The sequence below is a fragment of the Actinia tenebrosa genome, unplaced genomic scaffold, assembly GCF_029948245.1.
Source record: "Actinia tenebrosa isolate PJP-AT-01 unplaced genomic scaffold, QUT_ActTen_1.0 PGA_scaffold0__85_contigs__length_37466705, whole genome shotgun sequence".
NCBI classification, from domain to species: Eukaryota; Metazoa; Cnidaria; class Anthozoa; order Actiniaria; family Actiniidae; genus Actinia; species Actinia tenebrosa.
Window position 1 is genome coordinate 15,475,709 of NW_028292569.1, and position 8,801 is coordinate 15,484,509.

General features: G+C 38.8%; 1 protein-coding gene and 1 long non-coding RNA gene across 4 annotated transcripts in view; one reads left to right on the forward strand and one right to left on the reverse strand.

The window, feature by feature from the left end:
• The window catches only part of LOC116303111 (uncharacterized), a 25,826-nt gene extending 21,715 nt beyond the window's left edge, over window positions 1-4,111 (forward strand). For 2 of the 3 annotated variants that reach the window (XM_031712570.2, XM_089032850.1), the window contains 9 exons: window positions 76-178; window positions 525-725; window positions 1,344-1,388; window positions 1,469-1,559; window positions 2,148-2,239; window positions 2,513-2,586; window positions 2,724-2,793; window positions 3,282-3,387; window positions 3,522-4,111. In XM_031712570.2, coding sequence (XP_031568430.2) covers window positions 76-178; window positions 525-725; window positions 1,344-1,388; window positions 1,469-1,559; window positions 2,148-2,239; window positions 2,513-2,586; window positions 2,724-2,793; window positions 3,282-3,387; window positions 3,522-3,601 — 862 coding nt within the window. In that variant the 3' untranslated portion in view covers window positions 3,602-4,111. The remainder of the gene's footprint in view (window positions 1-75; window positions 179-524; window positions 726-1,343; window positions 1,389-1,468; window positions 1,560-2,147; window positions 2,240-2,512; window positions 2,587-2,723; window positions 2,794-3,281; window positions 3,388-3,521) is intronic. The other variant, XM_031712571.2, reaches the window with a different exon arrangement.
• Window positions 1-6,884, reverse strand: part of LOC148913569 (uncharacterized) — a 27,232-nt gene extending 20,348 nt beyond the window's left edge. Inside the window, exon 1 of the long non-coding RNA XR_016120238.1 lies at window positions 6,272-6,884. This is a non-coding gene — a long non-coding RNA (uncharacterized LOC148913569). The remainder of the gene's footprint in view (window positions 1-6,271) is intronic.
• Between the last annotated feature and the right edge of the window lie 1,917 nt (window positions 6,885-8,801).

The window sequence follows — 8,801 nt, forward strand, 5'->3', positions numbered from 1 at the left end:
TGCGAAAGAAAAATGGAAAATTATTTAGGTTTCTATTTGTAAATTAACGGATAAACTGTTTTTCGCTATTTTAAGGCTCGACCAACTGAAGTCAGAATCGACCTCGAATAACGAGCAGCAAAACGAAACGATTCGTCACTTGGCACAACAGAATGAAACCATCTCTATTACATTCAAGGTAAATAAATGTAGTAACCCTCTTGCACAAAGGAAAAGCAAGATGGGTTTGCTGTGTGCATCAGTTTTCTCCGGGATGGAACAGATTCAGTTGAGTAAATGTAACATTTTAATGGATAAAACTCAAACAAAGAGTCTTATTCTCAAAAGACTGACACGTGGTCCTAAATGGGCAAAACGGCATTACGCCCAAGTGGATTTGGTCCATTCACAACTTTTACCCCTACTTTGGCAATTTTGGCCAAATGACGACACGAAAAAGCTAAAACATTACTTTACTATGAGCAAAATAACAAAGTACCCAACACAGCCTTCTCTTACACATAGTTTAATTATTCATCACACAGGATAAGATCATTGCGATACAGGAAGACCATAAAAAGGAAATAGAGAGGTTACTGAACAAGCTAGCCGATACAGAGGCGCGTCTAGACAGCGTCACGAGGGAGCTAGCGTCGTCAGCTTCGCCAGGATCTCGTTCTCCTCCTCATACTCTGAACTTGGCGCTGACAAAGAGCCTGGAAGAAAGACAGTCTGGAGAGGTTCAAGTGTGCTGCTTTTTTAACCTATTTAGAAAAATTATCTTCGATGCGAGGCTAACAGGGAACTACGAAAGAAATTAACTACAATCTTTCTCGATGGAATCTGTGCCATTTCGTTTTTATTTTCCTGTTACCCTCGCATCGTATCACTTTCTTAGTAACTTAGGGGTTCAGAGTGCTTTTCTTTTCCTCATAAGACAGTTAATACTTTTACGCATCTTCCCATTTCTTCTACATGGCATCAGTACGTAAGGCTCATGTGAAACGTAGAACTTCACTTGAACAGCCTGTTGGGCTCGTGAAGTTTGACGTTTGGCCTGAGCTTTTCATACATGAGCACTTTCCGGCTCATATATTCAAGGGAGGTCAAAGTAGCCATTCCGACGTTGAGGGATAAAAACTGGGTCGAGTTGGCATTGCAGTGGATTGTGGGGCTATTTTAGCGAACATATTTCCAAGATGGCGCCTATTTCGTCTCCTAAAACAGACCCAAAATGCACTACTCTAAATTGGAATGGCTTGAATGAATTTTGATGGGGGAGGGGTGGTACATCTTTCTCTTCCATGTGATCTCATAGGCCTTGTGTTGTACCCGGTTATTGATAATATGTGTCTATTCATTAGGGCATGGACCACACGGAACTAGAAGTTATTGATGCTCAGTCACAGGTGAATATTGATACCATAGCAACCTTAAGGTAGCGCATAACGTTAACATGATTTAATCCCTGGTTTGTTTGGTTTTGTAGTCTGGTTCAATGCCTTCGTCACCAATTGTCCCTACTGCTGCTACAGTGTTGGAGAAAGTACTCTCTCCTACCTTATCTTCTGCCGGCGAATGTAAGTATACACCTAATTCAAAAAACGTTGTCATCGCCAAAGGCCATAGGCAATAGGCGAAAAGCGATAGGAGATAGCTCATTCTAAGATCCAAGAATACCTGGAATGACTTGTGTTTCTGCTTCTTATTCTTGTCAAGAACATGGACCTTAGTGTCGAGACTGATGCAATGTTGTTGGTATTCAACGAAACCATTTCCATGTCGGAATGACCTATCGCCTTTGGCGATGACGTTTTTTCTTTCATGCACGAAAGGCTCATTGGCATTCAAACATATTTTCTTGTACTCTAGGGCCTCAACCATGGACCCTTTCTGATATAGCAAACACGGTGCATTGTGGACTAGCTTGGGTATAAAGTTATTTTGTTTATCATGCCTTATGTGATATTGTTTTTACCTAAACTAGACCACAATGCACCATGTTTACGAACCCAGAAAAGACGTCCTTCACTCCAATAATTTGATAACAAAACCTTACAGTAACTTCTGTAGTTTCTTGAGCATACGGGCCATTTCTAAGTTGTTTAGGGCCGATAGATACTCTCAAGCGATCAGTATTCAATATTTGTTTGTTTGTTTGTTTGCAGTCCCCATCAGTTTAGCATCGCCATCAGAAGAAAATGCAGCACTGAAGACGCAACTAGCAGAAGCTAATCGTCAGCTGGAACATCTAACAGGGGTAAGCGCACAAATGGTACAGGATTATTTTTTGTTTAGTTTGTTCGACAGGGGCTTCAAAATGTCCTGTTCTTTATGCCTCCATCGAAGTCGACCGTTAATAGAGATTTTGAAGCAAGTGGAAGCTGAGGCACAAAGGAACTTCATACGACTGGTGTCCATGCAATACATAGTCCCTTTCCTAGTTTTTTTCAGTTGCGTTACTTCAAAAGTTTGTCACGCATTCACCGTAACACGTATCAGTTTTCTTGGCTGATTAATCTTCTTTTTTTAGGTTTTACGTGACAATGAAGCAAACTCGATGAGACTCACAGAACAGACTAAAGTCTTAAAGGATGAAATAAGAAGGTATTTTAGACCTGATTAACCTAAAACTGTTCCCTGTTAAAGCTTTTTCTCTCTTCTTCTCTCCCAGAAAAGGGGAAGGATGACTTTGCTAGTAAGGAGCTTGCGCAACTTTACATTTTCATCTTAATTTGTCTTAGGCTGGAAAGAAATCACGAAAGAGACAGAGAAGCAGCGAATCTCGAGTATTTAAAGAATGTTATACTCAAGGTAAATTGACTATTGAGTATAGATTCTGTGAAGGTATTAAGGATTCTCGCGCTTCACGTCGCAGAGCTTATCAGTGTTGCCCGTAGTACAGTTCTGCGCGCAAATTTCGTTTTGCACAAAGTAGAACCCATTTCTACTCTTCGCATTACCGCACCTCGATTACGTAATCAGGCTAAGCATTTCGTTTTAGTCTTCTGAAACAAAGTATCAACTTACTCAGCCGATCCCCTCATGCTTCAAACCTGAACAGAGTACGCGCGCGTCGGGAAAAACATTTCGAGCGAGCCGCAAAAAGCTACGAGTCGTGCTACTCCGAACACTTATGTCGTGTTCTGCCACTCCCCGCGTGCTTTAAAACCGTACAGAGGACACGCGCGTTTTTTGATTCTTTATTTTTTGGTCGCGGTAATTAAAAGCGTGTTTTCTGCCAGTGTTTTCCGGATTTACTATGGCTTGATAATAGTAACCTACGTTCCTTTCACATACAGTTTATACAGTGCGCACCAAATGAAAGAGAACAACTCGTCCCCGTTCTCAATCAGATGCTCAAACTAAGTCAAGAGGAAAAACAGAAAGTAACCAATTTTGCCAAAGGTAACAATACCTTTCTTTTTTCTCTTTTAAAATACTGACGTTGCGTCTTTTATACATTGTTGCGCATCGTCTTGTGTGGTCGCCTTTGCTTGACATTTTCCTTGGAGTTAATTCATCATTAATTTTGTTTTAAGGGGAGAATAACGACGATATACAGCAAGAAGGAGTGTCAGGCTGGTCAAGTTATTTATATCGATGGACTGCGTTTAACTAGAAAAAAAGCCCTTCATGTGTTTTGGGAAACCCTTGTAGGTGGTGAAGTCGAGAACACTTTTAAGTGTGGACTCCAGGGGAGGGCCAAAACCTGTGAAGTGTTTATACAAGCTAAAGAAAACCTTTCAGGTGTTTTGTCCGAGGCGAGAAGACGAGCTGCGTGAAATGGGTGACAAACTTGAGGATTAGTGGCAATTTCCAGAAAGAAGTCCTGATGACAGAAATGTCAAGGAAACCTCTAAAGTGTTAATAAACACAAAGGTTTATAACAGGAAGGCGTCCCGTAAACTTGACACGATTGGCATCCATCAACAGCAAGGAAAACCTTTTAAGTGCAAACGGTTTAATCGAAAAGAAACTTTTACGATGTTTGTGACAAGTTTGATAAACCTTTCAAGTGTTGGTGTCAAGACTTTACATTCAAGAAAAGGTTTGCCACTGTTATAAAAATATTCGGGAAACATTTTCACTACCTATGAGAAGGATTAAAAGACACCTGGAATTCGAATTATTATCACCGACAGAATATTACTTTTAGACTACAAGTGAACTTTCCTCAACGACGCCAAATATCTTATTTCAGTTCAGTGATAATTCAAAGGGAGGGTTGGGTGGGGAAAAAAATACTCCAATTGGTTATATTGATGGGAGGGGAGGGTCAATTTCTGTTACCATGCAAGATGTACTCAATGAGAATTGCTTTTAAAAGCGGTAGATTTTGCTCAACATTTCGTTCTTAACTAAAAATATAGATACGTTGAAGAAGCCCCAAGCTAGTATATTGATAACATTTTGATCTATTCATAACTACTCCAAAGTAGACACAAGACTGACACCGATAAACACTAAATCGAGGCTAGTCTTTGGAATGTTCCACTCTTTTTCTCAACCAGACCAACGGGCCTCGTTTTCGTGTTTACCAATACCAGTCAACCCCAATACTCCAGAAATACGAATAGAGAATATAGAACCATTGTGTTAATCTGGGACAACTTCATATAATAACGAATCATAAATAAATTCCTAAATGCATGAATATAACGTGCCAAAAAAGAAAGCAAATCAAATGTCTAATCTATTTATAATGTTACTATTTATTTAAGGAAAAAACTTGGATCATAAATGAATAATAAAGAGTTATTTTAGAATCGTAGAATATGTTGATTTCCACGAGTTAGAAGAAAAAAGGGGGGACGTTTGAGGTGCATTATGGGATATTCCGAGTGTCGTACTTTGCCAACAGTGCCGAGAGCAAATACGATGTTTACAATAGAAATAATCGCTGTAATGAAATGTACATGGGTCCTTTATCTCAATGAGTTGAGGAGTGCATTAGCTAGATTGTCAGAATCACATCACTGTCATCACCAAAATGTCTCGAATCCTCAAACGTTTTGAGACGGATTACAAACCCATGTCGTGTATTGTGACGTAAGGTCAACCGTAAGTCCTTGCTAATCCCATAATCCCTGATAATGACTGACAACACTTTACCGTCCGTCTTAATTGAAGGAAATTCCATGGCTTCCTAGAACTCTAAAGTAGGCGTGGTGTGGCCAGCCTAAAACCATCCCGTCACAGGAAATGACTTTGAAATAGCTTTTATGTAAACGAGGTGGTTGCTTGAAGAACGAATTCCAAGAATTGTTCATATTCCAAATTTGATAGGAAATGATATGACAACAGTGGGTATTGTAGAGTCTTTACTGAGCGCACGTCTTACTCACCCTCTCCTCCCCCCAAAAAAAGTCGAGCAAGACAATTTTGCAATTGTGGTTAGGCTTGACAGAACATACTAATTGATTGCGTCACGTACAAAAAAATCTGTGCGAGTAGTTTGGGAATAGAGCAAGCAAGTGTGGAAATGTGGTCGCAGTTCGTGGACGTGTAATGACTTGTTGAGTACCGATGCGCGTTGACAGCACGTTTAAAACTACGCCTCTGTCGGCGCCCACCCACGTAGTTTCCGTATCTTTCGCAATGTCGGTCAGTTAAAAAATACAGTGGAATAAAATCCAATGTGGCTTGATAAAGCGTTAAATTCACTTTAATTTGAATTATTATTGATGAAACCCCGGACCGAAGTCGAGCGGCTTTATCGCGGCAAAAATAGGAAGAAAAAAAAATTTTTTTTTTGAAAGTCACTGGGTGTGCTTGATCAGCAAGTAGAGTGTCTGAGGCGTTTGACATCTGTTACGTAACGCGTGCACTCCACGTGAATAGCTCTTTCTTCCTCAAGAGCCAGCCATTAAAACATCTTTCTAGTGAAAAGACATGCCTCGGAAAGATTTTAAGATATATATATCTATATACCCTTGAAGCCTGGGGTCTTAAACGTATCACATAGCTTATCACTCATATATGAACGAGTTTAGTTCGACTCCACTTAGAAGATTCCCCGAGGGATCGAGCGCAAACTCATTGATGTATCATAAATCACGCTGCCCTGTCAAACTATCGTCAGGCAATTTGTCACGGCTTGCCTAAGGAAGTGCGTAATGACTTACCTACCGAAAAGGCCAATATCAATGTGCGTTCACATGACCTGATTCTTTTCTACGCTTCCTGAAGTGTGGGTACGTGTTCACTGTTGGATGGCGATCTTGTCCGATCCTATCTAACTATCGGCAAACTCTCACACTTACTACCGCTATATTTGAGGTTAGCTTACCTTCTTCGTTCAAGTCTTCTACTGCGCTAATGTCAAAAATGAAAATTAGCGCACGCAATTTTTTTCTTGGCGTATTTGTTCATGAAATGAAATATGTCTTAAAACATTGAATCAAATATCGTTAAGAGATGTCGGCTGACCAAATGCCACTTTACGCACCGATGCCCCATATTGTATGCGTGTAGCCTCGAATTGTTTGTATATTATTCTCCGATCTATTTAGAAAATTCGAATAAAAAAAGAGGGAAAAAGATCGACGGTGAGATTTGTTTAAAGTTTTCATTATGAGGCTAAAAACTAATGATGTTAGCGGAATGAATTATCAGGTGTAGGCCAATACTAGAAGCGCGAAGGCAACGAGAACTTCTTGTAAACACTGCCGATACATTAGATCTATTGTATATACACTCACTTCATTTGATTGTAGTTTATCTTTGATGATTACTATCACGCATGGATTGTAGCGTAGTAATCAAGCAATCGCGTCCCGGCTAGTAGGTATCCCAGTCAACGTACAAGTCGTACGCAACGACAATCTGATTTTATTGGTCTTAGGTCTCGAAGCCTAATGAACGTATGTTAAGCATAGTAGCACCTTCTCACGCCGACAGGTTCTAACACTCGCGCAAAAAAAAAAAAAAAAAAAAAAAATTGCGCGACATAAAGCGTTCTTTCATAGGAACACAGCTTTGATGAGTAATTTAAGGCCAATATTAGCAGTGAATGAAAGAGAAGCAACAAAGTTATCAACAAATCCATGAATGAAACGCGATAACGAAAATGGTTAAGCAAGCGGGCAATCGATTTGCTAGAACGATTCTGTATTCCATTGATACGAGTTTTCAACTATGATTATTGGTCTATTTGAAGTAATGTGAATACTTGAAGAGTGCCTTTGTCGCAAGAGAACCATTACACAGAAAATGATAAATGGCTGTCTAACGCTCCGCTACCATTATTTGACCCTGGCCATGGCTGAGAGAGTTTTCAATAATTATTCAAGCCCATCCAAAACGAATATTTGTTCCTGTTGTGTTTTAATACATAGAAGTACACCGATGTATTTTACGGATGTATGAACAACCTACAGTTTCAGTTTCAAGACCAGTGTGATCTTACTGTGATGGGAAGCGAGCTTCACCTAGCGCTGTTGGGTTAAGAGCACTCATGTCGCGACCTCAAGCTAAACCGAGTACACGACGCCCGAGTACCTACAGACATCTATCAACTCAAAAATCAAACAAACCATCACACTATTCATCCATTACGTAGTTACTCTATCCCCCACCAAGCAAGAAAATGAACGTTTGGGGATATTTTGCGGTAATTAGTAACAGTAATACGAAATTTAGTTTGATATCAACGTATATCAGATTTCTTTTGCGTTCAAATTTTAGAATCTCACTTTATTGAATACTTCTCATTCAGTGTTTTTTTTTGTATTGTTTTTAAAAGCATATATTTATCTTGTGAGCGTTAGAGAATGTTTTGTAACCTCCTATCTCACTTTAAATCTTCTGAGGGGCAGAAAGGATATTTCAATTTTAACTAATATTGAGTAATAAAGATGAAAATATGAGAAATATTTATCAAGCTATTTTTCTCTATATTGTCGGTCTCTTTAAAGCTAGTACGTGGGGTTTCAACTAAAAATAGCCTTTAATAATTTACAAATTCACGATAAATAGACAAAATTAAACGATCTTTTCGGGTAAAGCTGAACTCATGAAGATTAAGTTTATCTGGTAAAACTTTACTAGTACATGATATTTTCCCGCGGAAATAAAAATAAAATGAGATCAGAAAACTAAAAAAAACATATATTTTATATATATATATATATACATATTTTTTATATATCCCGAGGTGAGTTCTATAGTTTTAATTTAGTTTTAATAATACAATTTATTAAAGAAACAAAAATGATCATAATACGACGTGAAAACGATATCAATATATTAATCTGGGATTAATAAGATTTTATAAATTTCGTGTAAAATTCACTACATTTTGACTAAACATCGAGGGTTCGAGTATAGTCGTGACGCAGATGGACTCGTGCAAGGCGATCCGCCTCTTAGGCCTGCTGAGTTCCTGAATTCGTATGATTTTGTGGTTTTCGAGCTTCTAGAAACTTATATCTATTAGTGTTGTCCCTTAGATATTTTTATGCTAAGACTTTTTTTAAAAAGAATAAAAAGCTGTAAATAGGAATATTTTAGTTTTGAACATTATGGTTATTGTCGAAACAGAGTAGCGGCAGAGGTTGGTTGGGTTTGCAATGATGTAGAACATCTGGCACAAGAACCTGTTGTGCAAGCTGATCATGGGTGGTTGCCGACTAGAAAAACCTTGAAATCGTTCCGTTTTACGAGATATATTAGTGCTGGTTGAGTACGAAATATCCCGCAGTTAATGCCTCTCGAATATTGGTTGTAATAGCCTTTTTACAGCAGCGACAACAAAGCAGGTCATTTGGGAATGAATCCGAAACCATTTTCCAGATCAAATACAAATTTCTCAAATAAAA